Below are 25,151 nucleotides of genomic sequence, written 5' to 3'. Positions count from 1 at the left end.
AAATATTATATATATTCTAAATTATTAAATTATAATTATATATAATTATATTTCTAAATTATTAAATATTAAATTATTAAATATTATATATATTCTAAATTATTAAATTATAATTATATATAATTATATTTCTAAATTATTAAATATTATATATATATAATATTTAATAATTTCTCTATATTAGTGTATAATAATAATTGTAGTTATATGTGTAATGATTATTTACAATAATATATATAATTGATATGATTCTAAAAATTAAATCGTAAGACAATCAGTTTTCTTGACGTTCGAATTTGATATATTCATTTTTATTTCGATCTTGATTTTTAATTTTGATTAATTTACATTTTCTGATCAATTGTCAAGTTATAAAAAGAGAAATTTATTTTCATTTGTCTTAACAGCTTTGGAAGTAAGTGGATTGACACCAGGCAAAGAATATCTATTCCGAGTTAGCGCTGTAAACGCCGAGGGTGAATCTAAACCTCTGGAAGCTGAACAAGCAATTCTAGCTAAGAACCCATACGGTAAGTAAATGCAAACGAAAATTGAATATTTACTCAACATTATATTTTAATTTATTTATAATTATACTTATTAAATTGAATACTGATTTTACCAAATTAAACTCTATTCTTAATTGTATTTGTTATTCCAAAATCTTTAAACTTCAAATGAATCAGATAAACTAATATTAATATAATTAAAGCCACGTAAAAAAAACATTTCCAATTTCTAATTTCATTTTTAATTATATTTATCATTCCTAAACTTCGAATGAGTCGGATAAGCTATGTAATATTAATGCAATCACAAACTCTTCTCGTAGTTATTAATTTAAATTCATAACATCAAATTTCATCTTGAACTTATCATTTCTAAACCGTAGACGAGCCAGACAAACCAGGCGATCTCCGTGTCACCGACTGGGACAAGGACCACGTTGATCTTACGTGGATACCGCCAGCGAACGACGGCGGTTCGCCAATTACTGGCTACATAATTGAGAAGAAAGATAAATACGGCGAATGGGAGAAGGCCTTAGAAGTACCAGCGGACGAGACATCTGCCACTGTTCCCGACTTAATAGAAGGCCAACCGTACGAGTTCCGCGTGCGAGCCGTAAACAAAGCTGGCCCTGGCGAACCTTCTGATCCAACGCCAACGATCATTGCCAAGCCACGAAACCTACCACCGAAAATCGATCGTACAAATCTGGTGGAGGTCAGAATCAAAGCTGGTCAGAACTTCGGCTTTGACGTGAAGGTTACGGGCGAGCCTCCTCCAGTAACGAGATGGATGTTAGCCAAACGCGAGGTTCGACCCACCGAGCGTATAAAAGTGAAACACGTGGATTACAATACGAGTCTCCACGTGAAAATGGCTAGCAGAGCAGAGTCTGGAAAGTATCAGATCATTGCTGAGAATATAAACGGCATGGACGAGGAGTTTGTGAAGGTGACAGTTTTGGATATACCGAGCCCGCCACAGGGACCACTGAGAGCGTCTGACGTGCACGCAGAAGGATGTAAATTGTCTTGGAAACCACCGGAGGACGATGGTGGCCAACCAATCGATAAGTATGTCGTTGAGAAAATGGATGAAACGACTGGTCGTTGGGTGCCTGCAGGAGAGACCGATGGACCAGAGACTTCGTTGAATGTGGAAGGACTTACGCCAGGGCACAAGTACAAGTTCAGAGTTCGCGCGGTGAATAAGCAAGGGAAATCGGAGCCGCTCACAGCGGCGCAGAGCATCGAGGCGAAGAATCCATTTGGTGAGTGAATTTTCATTTGTGATATATATCGTTATTGAAATGGATGTTATTAAAATAATAGATTTCAAAAACGATGAACTAAATAATGTAAAGTAGAATCGAAAATTCAAAGATACATGCAATTTATATAATATTCAATAATATATAAAATATTCAAAACAAAATTCTCATCAAGAATCAAATTTCTATTTAGATGAATTACATAAATAATTACGCAATGTTCAAAATTTTAATTTAGATAATTATGTAATATTCAAAATTTTTGTATAGATAAGTATATAATATTCAAAACTATATAGAATATTCAAATTTTTGTTATAATTTTTATTAAATAAAATAAATTTCTGTTTAAATCTCATTTCTTCACTTGCATTCATAAAAATATGAATTTACATAGAACCTGACGATTTGATTATTATCTTTAGACGAACCAGGAAAACCTGGCACGCCGACTATCTCCGATTACGACTCGGACTTTGTCGAACTTCAATGGGATCGTCCACAAGAAGATGGTGGTTCACCCATTACTGGTTACATCATAGAGAAACGAGACAAGTATAGTCCTACCTGGGAGAAATGTGCAGAAGTCGAGGGTGACGTGAATCGTGGAAAGGTGCCCGATCTCGTGGAGGGCACGCATTACGAATTCCGTGTTAGAGCTGTTAACAAGGCTGGACCCGGTGAACCTTCTGACGCTTCTAAATCTCACTTGGCTCGACCTAAGAATCGTAATTATCTCTTTATTTTTTCCGTTTATGTCATATCATTACACATTAATAACATATCGTTATACGTACGCATGAACACACGTATACAGTACACGCAAATGTGTTATGCATTCATACCTTCGTATGAAATTATGTATTATTATGCATAGTAATAATACATATTAGAATATATACAGTATTAATGCGTATGATAATATAATTTATTAAATATAATGCATATTATAAATATCTAATAATTAATAATATTTATTGTACATTTTATATTATAAAATCTAGAAGATGAATAAGAATAGATGTCCTTTACGTACTATGTAAAGAACTATAATTTAATAAATTATATTATTATGTACGTTACATTATATTACATATAATGTAACATAATATTAGTAATTTATATTATATTATATTGTATATATTATATTATATTATATTGTATATATTATATTATATTGTATTTGTACGTTAAAAAACGTTTCTTACTTTACTCTACGTTTCATACTCATTCGCGTATGAATGTTCATTTCCAGTTCCACCAAAGATCGACAGAAAGTACATGCTGGATGTGAAAGTGAAGGCCGGTGGCTTCTTCGACTTCGACGTTCCTGTTATCGGTGAACCGCCACCAACTAAACAATGGTCGCTAAAAGGAACAGTACTCATAGCAAACGATCGTATCAAGATCATAAACGAAGACTACAACACCAAAGTCCGTGTGATCGAGGCAAAACGTTCCGATGCTGGTGTCTACACTCTCGAAGCAAAGAACATCAACGGCAGAGACAGTGCTACCCTAAATGTAAACGTCCTGGACATTCCGGCGCCACCAGAAGGACCTCTGAAGATCGACAACGTGACAAAGAACGGTTGCAATCTGAAATGGCGCCCACCAAAGGACGACGGTGGCTCAGAAATTCTATATTACCAAGTCGAGAAGATGGACACAGAAAACATGAGATGGGTGCCTGTAGCAGAGGCTTCTTCCACTTCTGCGCAGGTGGATCACTTGATCGAAGGCCACGATTATCAGTTCCGTGTACGTGCTGTGAACAAACAAGGAGAATCGTTGCCACTCGTTGGTATAGATACTATCACCGCGAAGGACCCGTACGATAAGCCTGACAAACCTGGAGCACCTGTTGCCACTGATTGGGATAAGGATTTCGTGGACTTGGAATGGACACCACCGAAGAAAGACGGTGGATCACCTATCACTGGATATATTATTGAGAAGAAACCTCGTTTCGGTTCGTGGGAGAAAGCTTTGGAGGTCGATGGAGCTAAAACTAACGCCAGGATACCGGATTTGGTCGAAGGTCAAGAGTATGAGTTTAGAGTCATTGCTGTTAATAAAGCTGGTCCTGGAGAACCATCTGAAGCTTCATCTCCTATCGTGGCGAAACCACGACGGCGTAAGTAACCAATATTTCTGTCTTTTTTTCTTAATTTTGTTTTATATTTTTGAGCTTAAGTTTGTTTAAGTCATCAAATTTATCATTATTAGATTTTTTTGAGTTCAATTTTTAAATAATAACAATATACTCGACTTTATTTAAGCGATCAAATTCAATTGTACTAGATTTTTCAATTTGTCTTTTATTCAATATTTAAATAAAAAATTTCAAAGTTTACTTTGCATTTTCAAATTTTTAATTCAATCTTATTAAATTTTACTATTTGTTTTCCAAATTTAATTTTTAAATAGAAGACACTTAAGATCAAGTATGTATATGTATGATCATTTTTCTTGCAGTTGCTCCATCTTTCGATCCACATGCATTGAGCGACATGGTTGTTCGAGCTGGACAAAAGATCAGCTATATCATTCCTATCCAAGCATCGCCTAAACCTATAGCTACATGGACTTTAGACGGAGACGTGATCATGGCCGATTCTCGCCATGAAATGTTCACTACTCACACTGAAACCACCTTTGAAATTCCATTCTCCGTCCGCTCTGACACTGGTCGTTATGCTTTAACATTGCAGAACGAGCACGGAAAGTTCAGGTAATTTTTATATTTTTATAAATATTGTCCCGATTATCTGAAAATTGGTCAAACAATATAACGAAATAAAATGTTTCAGTTCAAGCGCCAGAGTCACCGTCCTCGACAGACCATCACCACCACAGAAACCACTCGACATCAGCAAGATCACCAAGGAAGGTTGCCACTTGACATGGGGTCATCCACTGGACGATGGTGGCAGTCCTATATTGCATTATATTATCGAAAAGATGGATTTGTCTCGAGGTACTTGGTCCGATGCTGGTATGAGCACGATATTGAGTCACGAGGTAGCACGATTGACGCATCGCAAGGAATATCTGTTCCGTGTGAAAGCTGTAAACAGCATCGGAGAATCCGAGCCGCTCGAAGCATCAAAGAGTATTGTCGCCAAGAATTTGTTCGGTTAGTATTAATTTTTATATATATTTATATTTCGCATATTTATATATAATATTAAAATTATTTTAATATTTTTAGACGAACCCGATGCTCCTGGAAGACCACAGATCACAGACTGGGACAAAGATCACGTCGACCTGCAATGGCCAGAGCCAGCAAGCGATGGTGGTTCTCCCATTACGGAATACATTGTTCAGAAGAAAGAAAAAGGTAGCCCATACTGGGTCAACGCGATTCACGTTCCTCCAAATCAGACAAGTACAACCGTGCCTGATTTAACGGAGGGACAAGAGTACGAATTCCGTGTAATAGCTGTTAATGCTGCTGGACAATCAGAGCCATCGGAGCCAAGCGACCTCATCACTGCCAAACCTCGTTATCGTGAGTATAATTCCATTTTAATTTTTATTTATGAGAAATTTGCCAAAACGTAGCAAATATACAAATAAAAAAAGTTTATACGCCACATTGGACTTAATTAAACGAAATAACATTTAAAGACTATTTATTTATGGTTAATGTTTCAGAATTTAAATATTTTAATATAAATGTTCAAATATAAATATTTAAAAATGTTATATTTTATGAGATAAAAATAGAAATGGTACTTTTCGTAATAAAATTAAGCATTTCCTTATTTACACACTCGCCACTTTACACATAAAAAGGCATATAAAATGCCATAAGTACTTGTTAAAATATCAGAAAAATAGGAAACGTAAAAATGTAAAAGATGAAAATTATCCATACTCATAAAAACGTAAATTATGCATGAATATGCATAAATATCCACTATCTACTTATCATTTTTCTAATTAGTACCATTATTATAAACTATCCAAACGTTTTATCAATAACAATTTAATATTTCAGTTGCTCCGAAGATCAAAACGCCTTTGCAAGACATTCGAGTCAAGGCTGGCCTCATCTTCCACGTCGATATCGACTTTGTCGGTGAACCGACTCCAGAAGTCACCTGGACTGTTGGAAGTAAAGAATTGGAGACCACGAATAGAACAACTGTTACCTCAATTGGTTATCACACTATTGTTCACACCGTTAACGCTCAAAGATCTGATTCCGGATTGTATCACTTGCTACTAAAGAACAGTAGCGGAATAGACGAAGGTAGCTTCCAAGTTATCGTTCTCGACAGACCCAGCCCACCGGAAGGTCCTCTGCAATACGAAGAGATCACAAGTCAATCGGTCACCTTGTCATGGAAACAACCTAAAGATAATGGTGGTAGTGAGATCACGTAAGTAATTAACATAGATTATAAGTACATGATTTGAGCTTTAAAAAAAAAAAAACAGATTTCAAATTTCTATAGAATATTTTCTGGGAATGTACATATATTTCTCAAGAGTTACTATTAAGATTTGTATATAATAAAATTTTAAGTATTTTAAATTTTCCTTATTTTGCAAAAAGTGCAAAAAAATATTATTAATTTTATATTACATTATGAAATAAGATAATGGTAATAGTTTAACAATTTTTACTATTCTTTTTAGTGGATACGTAATCGAGAAACGTGATTTGACCCACGGTGGCGGTTGGGTTCCAGCTGTAACACACGTGAATCCGAAATATACCCACGCCACAGTACCAAGATTACTCGAAGGTACAACATATGAGTTTAGGGTAAGCGCGGAGAACCTTCAAGGACGTTCGGATCCTCTAACTACCGATCACTCGATCGTCGCTAAGAACCAATTCGGTAAATTTTTTCTTTATCTTCAAATATCTATAATGCAAACCATATAATAAATATCTATTAGTTATAGGTCAATTAAAATTTTACATTTTATATTTATATTTTTATATATATTACTACAATTTCTATTCTATTTTTATTCTATTTTTACTAATTTAACAACGCCAAAAATATTTTCTATAAAGAAGTATTGAAAGTAATTGACAACTGAAATACATTAAGCTACATAGTATGTATATTAAAAGCTTTGGGAATTCTATACTATTTACCCTCTTTTATATCATATAACTTGAAAGTTACATATGTATCTGGAATTCTCAAGCTTGAGGCTTAAGATACAAGTTAATTTGATGCGAGATAGCTATACATATTTTATAAACTATCAGTCTGCTTATATTGTATTATAAATTAAATAAAAGATACTAGATGTCTTCGAATATTAATTTATTTGATTAAAGTCAAACTAATATGTCTCTGTTTCATTCAGTTGCACCTGGACAACCTGGTAAACCAGAATGCGTCGACGCGGACAAAGACCACATCAAGATCAAATGGGCAGCGCCAATCAGCAACGGTGGATCAAAGATCATCGGTTACGACGTGGAACGACGCGATCGTGCAACTGGTCGCTGGTTGAAGTTAACTAAAGAACCAGTGAAAAATACCGAATATTACGACGATCACGTAACCGAGGGACACCAATACGAATACCGGGTCACTGCAATAAATGCAGCTGGCTCGGGCAAACCTAGCGACACGTCCGCTGTATTTATCGCGAAACCAATGAAAGAGAAACCGAAATTGAACCTGGACGCGCTGATTGGACGCAAGATCAAGGTTCGCGCCGGAGAACCGATCAATGTTAACATTCCATTGTCCGGCGCGCCAACCCCCACTGTCGAATGGACCAAGAATGCGAAGCCCCTTTTCGAAACTCTTCGAATATCGGTAAGCAAACTTTGATATCTAGGTCTATTATATACGAATGTCGTGTATAACGTAAAAATTAATTTTGCAATGGAATGGGACCTTTATTTTTTTTATCTGTGAAGATCTTTATTTGAACATAGTTTTGCACAATATTTATCGAGGGGCAGGAAATAGAATATTTTATCAAAAATTTTTTATTTGCTTTAGACTTTTATATTATGTAATTTAATTTAGTTTTATTACTAATATTTATTATATACTATTAATACTAATATATAATAATATTTACAATATATTTATAATATATAATAGTATTTATAATATACTAATATACTAATATTACTAATATGTATCAGAAAAAATATAAAATAAAGTTAAATATCTTAAATTTTTATAATATAATATAAATTACTAATATAGTTATCTGTGACTCCAAAATCTAAGGATTAATTTACATATAAAATACAGTTTTAATTCTTCACCAAAACAGTAATAAATATTATTGTTACAATGAATAAATATCGACGATTAATTTAACTTTTGTTAACTTCTGAATAATTTTCAGACCGAAACCAAGAGCGACCGCACGAACTTGTTGGTCGAAAAGTCCGTTCGAGAAGATGGCGGTATTTACACAGTCACAGCGACGAACGAGCATGGAAAGGACTCAGCAGACATCGAAGTTACCGTGGTCGATAGGCCAGGTCCACCTCAAGGTCCCTTACAATACACTGGTACCACGCAAGATTCTGTATCCTTATCTTGGAATAAACCTCTGGACGATGGTGGATCCGACATCACCAACTACATCGTCGAAGTATCAGAGTTCGGAGTTGATAACTGGCGTCAAACACCAGGATACTGTCCAAGAACGAGCTACACCGCCAAAGGTCTCAGCGAGGGCAAGAAATACGTATTCAGAGTACGAGCTGAAAATATGTATGGTGTGTCTGAACCATTGGAAGGCAAACCAGTTATCGCCAAGAGTCCATACGATCCACCAGATGCACCTAGTCAACCCGAAATCCTTGGATACACTCCCAATAGTTGCAGCCTTTTCTGGAATGCACCGCTTAATACTGGTGGCAAACCTATTACTGGTGAGACCTATTGCTTTCTTCTTTTTTTTCATAAGTATATGAATTTTACGAATTGATAAAAAATTGAAGGATGTTAAAAATTTTAAAAGAAGTAATGAATAATATTGCAATAAATAAATATTTTATTTATATGATGCAAGGAAAATATTTAAAGAAATAGTGCAACTGCAAAATGCGAAGAAAAGAATATGATCGGCTTCTCATCTTCTTCCTCTTACATTTTTTTCCAACCAACAAGAAGAGCGTTGTTTGTGAATCAGTCTGTGAATAGCATATAGATTTTCTTTCTTTTGTTCTCTAAATAAAAGATAAAGCTCTTCTAATTAAATTTTGTTCTACTGAAAATAATAATCAAATATTTGAATTATATCGATTCATTGATTGTTTATAGGATATTACGTTGAAAGACGAGAACGCGGTGGCGAATGGCTCAAAGTCAACAATTATCCGACTCCGAATACAACATTCACGGTGCAAGATCTTCACGAAGGATCTAAATATGAATTCAGAGTCATTGCTGTTAACGAAGCTGGATCTAGTAAACCCAGTAAACCAACTGAGCCTATCACTGCTGGACATCAGCGTTGTAAGTACAATGGAACATAATATGAGATGGTCTAATATTGCTACCAACGCATTATTTTGCATTTTGTCATTGCATTAAAATTAAGAACACAATATATTTTAAATCTTCAATTTTATGAAGCTCTTATGTTTTATATTCAATAATATTATAATATAAAAATATTAAAATATAATTAATATAAAATATAATTATATTAAATATAATAATATTAATATAAATATATTAATATAAAATATAAAATATAAAATATAAAAATATAAATATAATTAATATAAAATATAATTTAGTATTAAAATATAATTTACAATTTATTATAAAGCTATTTCCTGTTCATACGTAATATGTTCACATGTAAATTTTCATAGTAATAGCACAAAAATTATACTGTCTACTATAATGAAAACTAATATTTTATATTCTTACACTCTTTTCTCTAATTTTATCTTCGCTAATTTTATCCTCTTAACATTTTAATGAATTATCAAAAGAACTATTCGAAATAATCAATCATTCTATTTTCAGTGCGTCCTGATGCCCCCGACCCACCGAAACCAGACAGAATAACGAAAGATTCTGTCACACTAAGCTGGCGACCACCACGCAGCGACGGTGGTGCTAAGATCAGAGGCTATTTCGTCCAAATAAAGCAAAGAGGCCAGGACGAATGGGACGATGTAAACGGTGCTCCAATACCAACCAACGTGTATACAGTACCAAAACTCAACGAAGGAGAAGAATACCTGTTCAGAGTGATCGCAGTGAATGATGTCGGAAGAAGCGATCCAAGTAAACCAAGTAATCCGATCGTTATCGAGGAACAACCGAACAAACCTGTCATGGATCTCGGAGGAGTTCGTGACATCACCGTTCGTGCTGGTGAAGACTTCTCCATTCACGTGCCTTATATTGGTTTCCCCAAACCCGTTGCCACGTGGTATGCTAACGATGTTGTCAAGGATGAGACTGATTCACGTGTACATCAACAATTGGGTGACGACTATGCCAGGTATGATTGCCAAGTATTGAAGTGTAACAATTAAACTGCGGATCTTTATGCAAATTCATAGTTGCACTTTAAAATTTCCTACAAATGCATTGGAAAGTGCAAAGATGCACGTGATACATAAAAATATGAATTTTCAATAAAAATCTGCAGTGTAGTTATAAGAATTAAAAATAATAATAATTTGTAAAATTATAAAATACTATATCATTTATAATTGCATCATTTAATAATGGCAATGGCAGTAAAAATGAATGTTGTAAGTAGATTACTTATTATTAATATTAATATTATTACTTACACTGTTGTTAGTTTAAAAATATATATTCCACCCAAGATCCTAATTTCGATATTTAAGAATTAAAGAAACGTATTTAAATATAAAAGTAATAGTAATAATATGCAACTATATCATTAGAATCATTACTGATAATTAAAATACACTGTATTAAGGAACAAATAATTTTTTCCACAGTCTTGTGGTAAAGAATGCAAAACGTTCGGACGGTGGACAGTATCGTCTCCAGTTGCGCAATTCTTCCGGTTTCGACACCGCCACCGTGAACGTTAAGGTGCTAGATCGTCCATATCCACCTCAAAATCTACATGCTGATGAATTTGGCGGAGATGCTCTTACACTGTTCTGGAACCCACCAAAAGACAATGGAGGCGCAGATATCACGAACTATGTCGTTGAGAGACGAGAACCAAAGGGATCGTGGTCTAAGGTTTGTAGTTTAAAACATTACTTCTTAGTTTTAGGACAAGATTTGCTCCTAAAGAAATTTAAAAATTTTTTCTATATCTGTCTTTTTTAACAATATTCATCATCTTTTAAAGTGGAAATTGTTGAAATTGACCGTAAGATCTTACTTTTAAATTTTAATAACTCTATTAATCGCATAAAAATCCATATTTTTAAAAAAAGTATGTATAAATATTAATACAAAAAAATATAAATGTGTGATGTAAGATCATATAGAAATTATGTAATATAAATAAAATTAAAAAGTCCAAACTCAATGTGTTCCTTCCTTCCTTAAGAAATCTCCTCTTAAGTATTAACTTCTTATTTTCTTTAATAACAGGTGAGCAGCTATGTGACGACACCATTCTGCCGAGTAAGAAATCTAACAGTCGGAAGCGTATACGAATTCCGAGTGATGGCTGAAAACCAATACGGTACTTCGGATCCTGTAACTACGATAGATCCGATCAAGGCTAGACATCCATTCGATCCACCTGGAGCACCTGGAACTCCAAGAAGCGTTGAAACGTCGGAGGATAGCATTACCATTACTTGGACCAAGCCTCGACATGATGGAGGTTCACCTATCCTTGGATACACTGTTGAGAAACGACTATTGAGCGAAGACAAATGGACAAAAGCTACTCCATCTCTCGTTCATGACACTACTTACAGGTAATTCTTGTTTAATATCTTTGATTGATTAAGCTTACATCATTATGAGTATTTATGAATAATTAAAACATTTAATAAAAATTGAAACACATGGATTGATGCATTTGAACTTTTACAGAGTGACTGGTCTGATAGAGAATTATGACTACGAGTTCCGCGTAGCGGCAGAAAATGCAGCTGGAAAAGGACCATGGAGTTCCAACTCCGATGTGATCAGAGCCAGTGCAGCACCATGTAAGTATTCAGAGCGATTTGTTGAAGTATAATTTATTTGTAGATAAAGGAGAATAATTTTGAAAAATGAATTTTAAGCGAGAATGTACAATTATTGTAATACCAATGTACAAAAATTGTAATTGTGATTTTACTCGGATTCGTTTCAGTCCCACCAAAGATCACGTCTGACCTCAGCATCCGTGACATGACGGTGATTGCCGGAGAACCATTCACGATAACCGTTCCTTTCAATGCGAATCCAAAACCAAGACCAAGTTGGTCCATCAACGGCGAGGAAGTCCTTACAGGCGATAGAATCAAATTCGACACAACCGATATTGCCTCGCAGTTCATCAACAAGAAGGCCAAGAGATCTGATACAGGAACATACACAATCTATCTTACGAACACCGTTGGCACAGATTCTGCTTCGTGCAGGGTTCTCGTCGTCGGTAAGCATTTGTTTAAAATTACACAATTACATTTATTGTTGAGAAAAATTAAAGAATCGTTATCATATACGATTTTTATGGCATCAACATTTTTATAGTATCAAGCAAAAGTTCAATCAAGAAAAATTCTATAGACGTGAGACTGTAGACAGTTTGACTGTACTGAATACATATTAAACTAGTAGTATAGAATCGAAATTGGTCGTCCGAAATGTGTGGTTATACTGAATGAGATAAACAAAAAATGTGTACAGTACAATTGTACTTTCCTTTATTTATTTTGAATTTAAGCAGTATGCTTACCAATCGAGAAATGATTAACTGACGAATAATTATGTTCATAGATAAACCATCTCCACCACAAGGACCACTTGACATTTCTGATATCACTCCTGAAACTTGTACGTTGTCTTGGAAACCTCCGTTAGATGATGGTGGTTCACCCGTTACAAACTACGTCGTTGAAAAATTGGATCCAGCTGGCGTAAGTACTTTCTTTCTTTATATATTATGTAAAAAAATATTTATTATATTATATATAATAAATTGCTAACTTTAAAAAATTATTTAATAGCATTACTTGCTAAGAAATTAATTGCTAATTTTAAAAAAGGAGGAGAACGAAAGAGGAATATATATATATTATTTTTAATTTACTAGCTATTAATTTTTGGAAAAATTTTTATTTCTATATATATATATACTATTTCTTTCTATATACATATATGTATTAAAAAAAGTATATATATATATATAAAGAAATAAAAATTTTTCCAAAAATTAATAGCTAGTAAATTAAAAATTATATATATATATATATTCCTCTTTCGGTCTCCTCCTTTTTTAAAATTATCAATTAATTTCTTAGCAAGTAATGCTATTAAATAATTTTTTAAAATTAGCAATTATCAAATAACATACCAAATAATGTCAACTTCCAATAATTTTCTCTTCTTTTCTCTCTTTTCCCTCTAGAGATATACATTTTTTTAAAAATTGATAATTATTAAACGATACGTTGAATGATTTCAGTATTGGGTGAAACTCAGCAGTTTCGTAAGAAACACTCACTACGACGTGATCGGTCTTGAACCTAATCGTACATACAACTTCCGTGTTCGTGCGGAGAATCAGTATGGGGTATCAGAACCCTTGCAAGCCGATGAACCGATTACCGCGAAATTCCCATTCACGGTGCCCGACGCACCTGGGCAACCACGTGTTATCGATTGGGATACTTCGAACGCGACTGTGGTATGGACCCGACCGATGTCCGATGGTGGATCTCGTATTCAAGTATGCATATCAATGTTATTACGTATAGAACTTCTAAAGTAATAAAGCAACAATTAGCTACTTTTTATTTACTTTTATAGCTTTATAAAAGAAATGGAACTATATTGTAATAAATACAGAGTCTACTAAACCCACTAAATCACAGTCAAATCTTTAAAAATGCACTATTTTAAATCTACAAAATTTCTGTAAAAAATTGCCAACTACTTGTTCTAACTCATTCTGTTCAGTTCTCGCGTTAGCCAAATGTCATTTATCTTTGACAAAAATGATTTCAAAATTTAATGTAAAACACCAGAAGTTCAACATTGATACAAGGAACATTTGTTCTGCAACTTAAAAAAAAATTCGTTTCTGAAAGGGTTGAAGATTGACACTAGAACTACCGAAGATTAAAGTACAAAATTTCCATCAGAAACATTGTACAATACAACAATAAAGAGATAGAAAAGCTTTGTAATATAATAAATTACACGAAAAATCATTTAAGTCTTTAGAAATATGTACACTGTTTTATATTTATAAAGTTTCTAATGAAACTATAAATTCATCATTTCGACTACTTTGGTAGTTCTAGTAGTATTAACCAATCTGTTAGTTCCATCCTGTCGCAAATCACATTCGCAATGAACCAAATATCAATCGATCTCTTTCTCCTCAGGGTTACAAGATCGAATTCCGCGATCCTGCGGACGATGCCACATGGCGAGTGGCGAACGACTACCTGGTCAAAGACACCACCTACATCTGTTACAACCTATTAAGCGGACACGAGTATGAGTTTAGAATACGCGCAAAGAACGCAGCTGGTTTCAGCAAACCTAGCCCACCATCGGCACCATTCAAGCTAAAGAGCAAGTTCAACGTGCCTTCACCGCCAGGCACGCCGCAGGTCGTAAAGGTTGGCAGGAACTACGTGGATCTCAAATGGGAAGCCCCGATCTCCGATGGAGGAAGCCGCATCACCGGTTACGTGATCGAGAAACGGGAGGTCGGAAGCGCACTCTGGGCCAAGTGCAACGAGTACAACGCCATCGATACAGAGTACACCGTTCTGAATCTGATGGAACGGGGAGACTACGAATTCCGAATCTTCGCGGTGAACGCCGCCGGAAGATCAGAGCCAAGCTCTTGCACTACTCCGGTGAAGATCTGCGAGGTCGAGGGTGGCGAGAAACCAGAATTCGTCAAACCTCTGCCGATCAGCACGAACGTGCCACTTGGCAAAACTTTGGTCCTCGAGTGCGAGGCTGTTGGAAAACCATTGCCGACCGCAAGGTTCGTATCGAGAGTTTTCTTCCTTTTGATACTTTAATACACGAAAATTAACATATCGGATGACCTGATACAAAGTTCCAACTGATTGACAATTTCATATCGAAACTGGTAAAGTCCTAATATCTGTTAACAATTATTGTTAGTTTGCGACGTGCCTACAACCTACATAACATCACACGTTATTTCCATTTCTCACACAACATCAAACAAATCAACCAACACCACTTTATAAATTCCAGGTGGCTAAAGAACGGCAGAGAGATCACAATCGGCGGTCGTTTCCGCACCGAAGCTTTCGACGGAATCTACAGACTGATCATATCCGATGTCATGGACGCCGACAACGGCGACTATAGCTGTCAAATCTCAAACCCACTCGGTTTAGCTACCACGACTGGCCGTCTAAAGATCGGTTCTCCGCCTCGTATCGAGCGCATGCCAGACTATCTGTATCTAGCCGAGAACGACAACACGAAGATCAAGATCTACTACAGCGGCGACCAACCGATGAACATCACTCTGAAGAAAGACGGTCAGAAGATCGTCGAAACCACTCACATCAAGTACACCGTGTTCGACGAATACCTCATCATCTTCATCAAAGACATTCAGAAAGAAGACGCCGGTGTGTACGATCTATCGATCTCGAACGACAGCGGTAGCGTGAGCGGTTCGTTCAACGTGTACATCACCGGACTACCTGGACCACCAACCGGACCTCTCGACATTACAGATATTAACAAACATACGTGCACTCTCAGCTGGCGACCACCTAAATTCGACGGTGGCCTTCGTGTCACTCATTACATGGTCGAACGTCGTGACGTCAGTCATACTCACTGGATCATAGTTTCCTCGTTCTGCAAGGATTGCTCCTTCTTGGTACAAGGTCTGATCGAAGGACAAGAGTATCTGTTCCGCGTGATGGCCGTGAACGACAACGGAATGGGACCTCCTCTCGAGGGACTCAATCCTATCAAGGCTAAGGCACCGTTCGATCCCCCTGGTCCTCCGGGAACGCCAAAGGTCACCGAGGTTGGCGGAGACTTCGTGAATTTGTCGTGGGAGAGACCAGAATCGGATGGCGGCTCGAAGATTCAAGGCTACTGGATCGACAAACGCGAGGTCGGTAGCCAAGCCTGGCAACGCGTGAACGTGGCCATCTGTCTACCAACTCAGATCAATATCAGCAACTTAATCGAAGGAAGGCAGTACGAGTTCCGAGTATTCGCTCAGAACGCTGCTGGCATTGGGCCAGAGTCGAAGGCCTCGACTTCCGTGAAGATCACCGATCCTCAAGCGGCCAAAGCTCCAGAGGTGATTCAACCTCTGCACAAGGTGAGCTGCGTGCAGAACCACAACGCTCAGTTCGTCTGTAAGATCGTTGGCATTCCAAGGCCGACGATCACGTGGTTCAAGGGAGCTCGCGAGATCGTCAGTGGATCTCGGTACAACATATACTCGGAGGGCGATGTGCACACGCTGATCATTAACGACGTATTTGGAGAGGACGCGGACGAGTACGTCTGTCGCGCTGTGAACAAGTGCGGAGTCAAATCGACCAAGGGTGAACTTCTGATCAAGACGCTCCCGAAACTGAACGTACCGCCGAGGTTCAGAGATACCGCGTTCTTCGACAAAGGTGTCAACGTGGTGATTAAGATTCCGTTTACCGGCTACCCGAAACCGAAGATCACCTGGGTCAGAGAGGGAGAGGTGATCGAGTCCGGAGGACACTACACCGTAGACGTGAAGGAAAGGCACGCTGTACTCACGATCATAGACGGCAGTCGTATCGATTCTGGACCTTACCGAATCACCGCTGAGAACGACATGGGTCAAGACTCAGCGATCATCAAAATACAAATTAGCGACAGACCGGATCCACCGAGATTCCCGCAGGTGGACAACGTTGGTCACGACTCGTTGGCTCTAACGTGGAAGCCACCGGTCTGGGACGGTGGCAGCAACATCACTAACTATCTCGTAGAGAAGCGAGAGCATCCGATGACCAGCTGGATCAGAGTTGGCAATACCAGATTTTGCTCTATGGCGGTTACTGGCCTCAGTCCTGGACAACAGTACGACTTCCGTATTTGCGCTGAGAATATCTATGGAAGATCTGATCCGAGCGAAGTGACGCCGTTGATCACGACGAAGGGAACTATCAAGAGAGAGTACAAACAGAAGGAGTACAAGGTGGACGAGACTGGCAAGAAGATCCGTGGACGAAGCGACGAGAAGCCACGAGATTACGATCAATTTGTGTTTGACATTTATAGCAAACATGTTCCACAGCCGGTTGAGATCAAACACATCTCGGTGTACGATAGATATGATATTCTCGAGGAGATTGGAACTGGCGCGTTCGGTGTGGTGCATCGTTGTCGCGAAAAATCTACCGGGAACATATTCGCGGCCAAGTTTATCCCTGTGTCTCATGTGATGGAGAAGGAACTGATTAGGAAGGAGATTGATATAATGAATCAGCTGCATCATCCGAAGTTGATCAATCTCCACGACGCATTCGAAGACGATGACGAGATGGTGTTGATATTCGAGTTGTAAGTATATTTGGATAAATTCTTGAGAATGTGAGTTAGGATGTTGGAGCGTGGTAATCAATCTCGTTCCTTTCGTTCAGCTTGTCCGGTGGTGAACTCTTCGAGAGAATCACAGCGGAAGGCTACATCATGTCCGAGGCAGAAGTTATCAATTATATGAGACAGATTTGCGAAGCCGTGAAACATATGCATGAAAAGAACATCATACACTTAGGTGAGAAAAATCTGTCCGTATTTTTTTATTTTACTTTTTGTTTTGCAATTCTACTTATATGGATAAAATTTCAATTGGTGCCCGATTAAGTGAACTTATTGAATAAACGAGAAAAGTGAAAAATTAATTAAATTTTTAGATATCAAACCTGAGAATATCATGTGCCAGACACGCAAGAGCACCAATGTCAAATTGATTGACTTTGGCTTAGCTACGAAGCTCGATCCTAACGAGGTAGTCAAGATTAGCACTGGCACTGCTGAATTTGCTGCACCTGAAATCGTTGAACGCGAACCTGTCGGTTTCTACACGGACATGTGGGCTTGTGGTGTCTTAGCCTACGTTTTGTAAGCAATGCTTCGTTTACTTGAATGGAATACGAATATTCTGACCAGTATTACCAGAAAAATAAAAAAATGGTAGATTAGATACTTTATCGAACAAGAATAAGAAAGATATCTTTTCTATTCTTAGAATTAGTAAAGTCTATAAAAATTAAATTTTATCACATTTGTATTTCAAAAGAAATCTGACTGAAATCGATCTAACTAGAATTAATTTGCCTTTATTAACTTTTAGTTATGATACTATTATATACCATTTATTATGATACCATTAATAGATTAATTGAACTAAAAATAATTGTACAGATTAAGCGGCCTTTCGCCGTTTGCCGGAGACAATGACATCGAGACTTTGAAGAACGTTAAGGCCTGCGACTGGGACTTCGACGAAGAAGCGTTCCGCGATGTCTCCGAAGAAGGCAAAGATTTCATTAGGCGATTGCTCATCAAGAACAAAGAGTACGTTGTTACTTAAAATATATTCACAATGAACTACAACATTCGTATGATACATTTATAACATTCAGTAGGTATAATACTATGTCCAATAGGTGTACCCAAATAAGATTCAATATTTTTTAATTTAATAATGTACGTTTCATAAAAGATTAGTAGCCAAATTTTTTTAATAAATAATATTTTCAATATGCAATTCATATTAATAAAATAGATAGTATTTTCAATATGGAATTGCATATTAATAAAATATTCTTTGCAATGTAGGAAACGTATGACCGCCCATGAATGTCTCCTTCATCCGTGGTTGACCGGAGATCACAGCAACCGTACAACACCAATTGCAAGCAGTCGATACCTGAGCTTCAGAGACAGGCTACGAGCTAAATATGAGAACTGGAACAAATATGTTCTTCCGATTGGTCGACTAGCTGAATATTCTTCGCTGAGAAAGCTGTTGATCGACAAATACAAGATCTATGATTCTTGCTTCGGTAAGAGATACAATGTTCCTCTAAATTAGTACATTTGTTTGCAATTTTATGAACTTTTGATAAATGAAATACCTGATTAAATGAACGTTCGAGTTCACTTGAACCTAAGCTGCTTTTATACGAATGGAAAACCACAAGTACAAGGAAAAATCAGTGAACAGTACTTTACTTTTTAGTATTTTGTATATTTTATTTTTACTTATTAATTACTTATTATTACTTATTATATTTTTCTTTTTACTTATTAAGAATATATTTAATTTTTTATAAGAATATACGTATAATATATTATTATGTAGTTTTTACAATTTATAGATAAGTATACATATTTTTTAATATTTTTAAAGCTTAAGAAGTTATTCCCTCTTCAATTATTTTATTTCTAAATGAAAATAAAATTTTTCATTAACATCACCTTAAAATGATGTACAGATCGACGACAAGCGGCACCAAGATTCGTCATCAAACCTACAAGTGCATTCGCGTACGAAGGACAGAGCGTGAAGTTCACGTGCCGTGTAATCGCGATCGCCTCACCAACTCTCACGTGGTTCCACAATAATCAGGAACTCAGACAGTCCGTGAAATTCATGAAACGATATCATGGCGATGATTACACGTTCATCATTAACAGAGTGAAACTAGAGGACAGAGGAGAGTACGTGATCAGGGCAGAGAATCATTACGGCTACAGAGAGGAGGTTGTTTTCCTAAACGTACAACGTATGTATAAAATCTTAATATTTACAATTGGTTGATATCACTGTCTACTAAAAATTGTAATAATATTTATTACTTTTATATTTTCTCTTAACTAAATATTTATTTTTGACTTAATTTAATTAAATACTAATAGTTACTTTCAATCATTTATAAGGTGTATAAAACAGTTGCACACATCCATGTTTTAATCAGTTTTTTGTACACTGGATTTATTATTATGCAGTAGAATCTCAATTATACGAACTAATTATGTTCAGATATTCGAACGATTCATATTATAATTACACTTCATATTATAAAAATGACAATTTATTACGTACGATACGTAATGTGTTACATACATATTTTTTTAATTAATTAAACAATCCAAATTTATTTAATTAATAAAATTAATTAATTCAACTAGAGTATTTTATATCTGCGCTTTATATCATCTAATAGTAAGTAAAAAAATTGCGCTACTTTTGCATTTAACGATACTATTCTATTATTTACGAGTTTATGAATGATATTAATAGTAATCAATTAAATTAAACTAAATTATATTTTCAGCGTTACCGAAGCAGATTCCAAAATACAGACCAGAACTGCATCCAGTCCGAAGGAGAGAACCACTCGGCTACAACGTCTGGTTGGAGACCATCGAATCGGCACCAAGCTTCACCTTCCTCCTTCGACCGCGTGTCATCCAAGTCAGACAAAACTGCAAACTACTTTGCTGCCTTGCTGGCAATCCAGCGCCAACGGTGAAATGGTACAAAGACAAGGATGAATTGTCCAAGCTTCATTATTCGATGACGAACGCGGATGGTGTTGTCACGATGGAAATCATCGATTGCAAACCAGAGGACAGTGGCAAATATCGTTGCGTTGCAACGAACAAACACGGAAAGGATGAGACTAGTTGTGTTGTTATCGTTGAAGGTAATTTAATACGTACATCGTGCGATTAATTTCAGGTGATTTTCAGTTCACGCAGATGGTATCATCTTAAATTAAAGTGAAAGGTAAAACATGATGCAACACAATTGTATTCTATTTATACCACTGTACTATGATATCTTACAGAATATGATATTTAGACTGTGAATCTTTAGGTATTTTTGCATTTTTGTGCAAAAATGCAACTTGAATAGAAATGTGTTTCATTTGCTAATATAGTATTATAGTACATACTGAATATATTAAAGTACTTTATATCATAATACTATAGTATTGTAACATGTAATACACAATACATATAAATGCATAAAAATTTTCAATCTAATGACACGTATTGCATGTTATACATAGTTTTATGCATTTATTAATGGAGCATAAACTGAAAATCTTTCGTCGGTGACACATCAAACGTATTAAAAAAAAATGTTGTTTCTTTTTTACAGTTGATATAAAATATATATATTTCTATTACCTTATTATCGGTACTTATAGTAATATGAAATGTTTGTTTCCAGGCACTGGCGAAACAGAAGAGCAACAGAAATTAGCGCACGACCTCCTACATTCCGGAGGTACAATTTTTGGAATATAGCCCCTTCTTGCTTGCAATCCCGCTTAATCGTACATTAATTTGCAAAGCACAATCTCTCCCTGTAAAATTGCTTGAAACAAATTATACCTGTACAATTGCTTAAAACAAATTGATCAACAATGATCAACATTATTTCTTTAGAGAAAAAATGTTATATCGATGTCTTAGAAGGCAGAAGTATTTTCAAAAATTTTTTTGAAACAAACAATGCAACTAAATCAATTTATCACTATTGTTATATGTAATTAATATGTACATATTGAAGAGTGTAGCAAAGAATTTTAAATCTACCCTACCCTATCAACCTTATTTAAACCTAAATTTATAATTTCCTCCTTTCTACACATTTATTTCTCCTCAAAATCTATGTTGCCACAAAATCGACGTTTTTTCCGTTGATAGTAATTAACATAAAAACAAAAATAGGAACGTATATTTATCATGCTATTTATAGAATACCTCAAAAAGTAACAAAGCGGTGAAATATTACAAATATTTGCAATTTAAAAAGAAATCTTTAATTCGGTTTTTATTCGTCTGACTGGTCTTAATCGGACACATAATTTTTTTTATTTACCAAATTGAGAGACATTTTTGAAAAAAAAAACACGCAATTGAAATTTTGATGACATATAATTTGTAAATAACAACAAAATTTATTACCTTATTTTTACTTATCTATTTTTGGACTACATTGCAACTCTCCAGCATTTATGAAGCTACCATTAGTAATTTTGCTTAATTTTCCATGCAGATAACCTTGATACTGCTTTATTGGACTCGTGGACGTTTCATTTATTAACAATCAAAACACGATTCTATGAACCAATTTACTAGCTCACTTGTGTAACAGGTATTCATCCATTGACGAGTCCTCTTTGACTATCTAGTTGGTCTGTTGAACTTAACTAAAGAAAACAACTCTCCTACCAGACCTCTTTCTTTACGAGACTTCTGCTGATAATAAATATATATATATTAAATTAGTCTTTATTATCTTTTAATTTTAAAAGTATGTAGATACTTTTGATTGATACACAATACGTTTAATGACTGATGCTTTAGTTACGCCAAGACTGATAACATGTGCTATATAGTTTCCATTGCTTAAATTATTTCTAAAAAATTGGATTCTTACATATTACTATCCATAAGCATTTGAACATCTAATAGAATACAATTAAAAAATCAATATTTTTCTTATATATTTTCATAGTTCTATTGAAGAATGTTTATATCAAATACTTTACTGAACTTAAACTAAGACATAAATTTTTCAGCTGAGTTCCATGTTTATCTGTAATAAATAGTTTATACTTCCAACTTCAACAAAACTTCATGAAACTTATATGAATTTTTAAAACTCTTCAAACACTTTAAGTTACTTAAATCAAGCGTATTGACAGTTTTCGTAATTAATATTGACTATCGATATCTATCTAGATATATGTATGTAGTTATTTGAAATAGGATCAGAAGCCAAAATTAAATTCAAGAGATCATTCGAAGTACTTATTATTTGCTACAATTTGTAGGTGCCTAAATATTTATGGATAGCAGTGGCACATTGTCATTAATTTTACACATTTTTTCATAAGATTTGTTTTAGTAATCTTCCTAAAATATCTGTTCTTAAAAAAAAATATTAAAAAGTATCCATTTCTTCGATCTTTTACAATGTCTTCCTCTTTTAAAAATTTGCAATCTTCCGCGTTCGAGAAAATAATTTTATTATATTATTTATAATTGATGGTCAAGATTTTATATTAATCAATAATCATTTTTTAGATTTCTAATGGCTTTGATTCTTCACAAGTGTCGTAATATTTGTGAACAGAAGTATAGCTTTTACTAAATTGCCAACAGCCTTAATTTAATTTCGTCGATGATAATGAATTTAGATTATTTGTTACTGATTTCAAATCAAAAGTTGCGTTTTCTAGAAAAATATCTGAAAGTGAAATATTATTTTGTAGATCGAAAATTCATCGAGCAACCACTGAAACCAGCACCACCTCCGATCATAACGGTACATAAAGCCGGTGGATACAGTGGCTACAGTTCCACTACTACACAGGGTCACAATTATAGTAGTTCATATAAAGTAAGTAGAATAGAGGAGATTTATATTGAGGAGATAAATTTGATAAAAGCAAAGAAACAGGCTGGTAATTTTGAAATATCTCGTGTTATTTGCGCTTTAAATTTTCTTCTATCATTATACATATTAAATATACATTTCATTATATCTATTTTGAAATTAGTTTTTAGATATTAAATATATAATTTAATAATGTTAAATATTTATATGTTTAATATATATAAATATTAATTAAATATTTTATAATTATATTACACTTACGTTACATTACTTTATATTGTGTCGCATTAGGTCAAAATATCTCAACGTTGACTGAACGAAAATTAAATATTGGCAATTACTATTTGATACATGTAATTTGTCTAGGCTACAGATTCCAGCACAGAAAAGCGAAGTACTAAGAAATACGGACTCGACAGCACAGGCAGTCCATCTCGTTCTAGGAGTACAACAAAAGAATTAACTTGTAAGTTAAATGGTTTATTTTCTTTGGGGAAACTGTATGATCAAACAAACGATTTAATAATTGATTTTGTTTAACTATTATTACATAAAGATCCTCCGGATGAATCGATGAGAGCACCGCAATTCACGAAAAAATTGAATGATCTCACTATCAACGACGGTGAACAACTGGAACTTAACGCAAAAGTTGACGGTGATCCAGAACCACAAATTACTTGGTCCAAGAATGGCAAGGCAAGTAGATAGTAGATATAATTTTGATATTGCTATTTTGCTTCTATTGCCAGAAAAAGATTTTTAATATTTTGAAGAATGTTCACCAATAACAATTTTTATCATAATCTGTATAAACTCGAAGTATTTCTGACGCTACCAAAATCAGCTTAAAATGTTTAAAAATAAGTCATGAAATATATACATATTTTTACATATGTTGCGCGAGTAATTACAAAGCGAGAAGTTCAGACTTTTTCGAATGATGTTACTGTAGCTTTTAACTTTACTTTTAAATTTTTTGTTGAAGAAAAATATTACAAAATGACGAATTATTTTGTATGTCTTCTGTTCTACTTGTTCTATTAATTGAAATTAATTTTTTTGAATCACTGAAAAGTTTATTATATAAAATAAATTGAATAAAATGCAGTACCTGGTCTATTAATCTTTAAAAAATCGAGATATAGTATAAAATTAATAAAATTTCTGTATTAGACGTTGAGTTCCTCGGGAATTATGAGCTTGAAGTATAAAGGCGGAGTCGCAACTCTCGTTATCAACGAGGTGTTCCCTGAAGACGAGGGCGAGTACGTTTGTCAAGCAAGCAATAGCATCGGTACCGTAACTACTTCCTGCAAATTAACTGTGAAACGTAAGTGCATAAAGTGCAAATTTTTATGCGAATCTGATCTTTATGAGCACAACTACAAAAATATAAACGACTTGAATATTATATACGAATAAATATATTAATTTCAGCCATGACAGGCGCAGCCGCGAAGGAAAGGACCGACGACAAGCCTCCAAAGATTGTAGATCATGTGACTAGTATGTTCGTAAAGGATGGTGAAGCGGTAACCCTGAGTTGTCGAATAATCGGTGCGAAGAAGTTCGACGTGGTCTGGCTTCACAACAACAAGGAAATCAAACCTAGCAAGGACTTCCAATATAGCAGCGAGGCTAATATCTATAAATTGAACATTGCCGAAATCTTCCCTGAAGACTCTGGCACTTATACCTGCGAGGCATTCAATGACGCAGGAGAGAGCTTCTCATCGTGCACATTAAACGTACTTGGTAAGTTAATAATTGTTCCTTTAGCTTCTGAAAGATAGAAGAA

The 25,151-nt window shown here is 35.1% G+C and overlaps 1 protein-coding gene across 2 annotated transcripts in view; it reads left to right on the top strand.

Moving 5' to 3' along the window:
• The window catches only part of LOC122530242 (twitchin), a 51,903-nt gene that overhangs the window by 25,467 nt on the left and 1,285 nt on the right, over nucleotides 1-25,151 (top strand). For both annotated transcript variants that reach the window (XM_043657041.1, XM_043657042.1), the window contains 33 exons: nucleotides 408-530; nucleotides 893-1,780; nucleotides 2,206-2,508; nucleotides 3,036-3,917; nucleotides 4,259-4,514; nucleotides 4,594-4,919; nucleotides 4,995-5,297; nucleotides 5,790-6,174; nucleotides 6,434-6,639; nucleotides 7,124-7,584; nucleotides 8,132-8,666; nucleotides 9,058-9,252; nucleotides 9,775-10,258; nucleotides 10,731-10,983; nucleotides 11,344-11,678; nucleotides 11,797-11,912; nucleotides 12,062-12,346; nucleotides 12,691-12,830; nucleotides 13,379-13,642; nucleotides 14,304-14,920; nucleotides 15,160-17,484; nucleotides 17,565-17,698; nucleotides 17,838-18,045; nucleotides 18,349-18,501; nucleotides 18,766-18,992; nucleotides 19,425-19,715; nucleotides 20,268-20,639; nucleotides 21,173-21,229; nucleotides 23,226-23,353; nucleotides 23,717-23,816; nucleotides 23,907-24,049; nucleotides 24,527-24,683; nucleotides 24,791-25,108. In XM_043657041.1, the coding sequence (XP_043512976.1) occupies nucleotides 408-530; nucleotides 893-1,780; nucleotides 2,206-2,508; nucleotides 3,036-3,917; nucleotides 4,259-4,514; nucleotides 4,594-4,919; nucleotides 4,995-5,297; nucleotides 5,790-6,174; nucleotides 6,434-6,639; nucleotides 7,124-7,584; nucleotides 8,132-8,666; nucleotides 9,058-9,252; nucleotides 9,775-10,258; nucleotides 10,731-10,983; nucleotides 11,344-11,678; nucleotides 11,797-11,912; nucleotides 12,062-12,346; nucleotides 12,691-12,830; nucleotides 13,379-13,642; nucleotides 14,304-14,920; nucleotides 15,160-17,484; nucleotides 17,565-17,698; nucleotides 17,838-18,045; nucleotides 18,349-18,501; nucleotides 18,766-18,992; nucleotides 19,425-19,715; nucleotides 20,268-20,639; nucleotides 21,173-21,229; nucleotides 23,226-23,353; nucleotides 23,717-23,816; nucleotides 23,907-24,049; nucleotides 24,527-24,683; nucleotides 24,791-25,108 (11,970 nt within the window). The remainder of the gene's footprint in view (nucleotides 1-407; nucleotides 531-892; nucleotides 1,781-2,205; nucleotides 2,509-3,035; nucleotides 3,918-4,258; nucleotides 4,515-4,593; nucleotides 4,920-4,994; nucleotides 5,298-5,789; nucleotides 6,175-6,433; nucleotides 6,640-7,123; nucleotides 7,585-8,131; nucleotides 8,667-9,057; nucleotides 9,253-9,774; nucleotides 10,259-10,730; nucleotides 10,984-11,343; nucleotides 11,679-11,796; nucleotides 11,913-12,061; nucleotides 12,347-12,690; nucleotides 12,831-13,378; nucleotides 13,643-14,303; nucleotides 14,921-15,159; nucleotides 17,485-17,564; nucleotides 17,699-17,837; nucleotides 18,046-18,348; nucleotides 18,502-18,765; nucleotides 18,993-19,424; nucleotides 19,716-20,267; nucleotides 20,640-21,172; nucleotides 21,230-23,225; nucleotides 23,354-23,716; nucleotides 23,817-23,906; nucleotides 24,050-24,526; nucleotides 24,684-24,790; nucleotides 25,109-25,151) is intronic.

The sequence above is a fragment of the Frieseomelitta varia genome, unplaced genomic scaffold (genome assembly GCF_011392965.1).
Source record: "Frieseomelitta varia isolate USP_RPSP 00005682 unplaced genomic scaffold, Fvar_1.2 scaffold_333, whole genome shotgun sequence".
NCBI classification, from domain to species: domain Eukaryota; kingdom Metazoa; phylum Arthropoda; class Insecta; order Hymenoptera; family Apidae; genus Frieseomelitta; species Frieseomelitta varia.
Note: the sequence above shows the minus strand (reverse complement) of the source record. Positions and strands in the feature narration are given on the sequence as shown.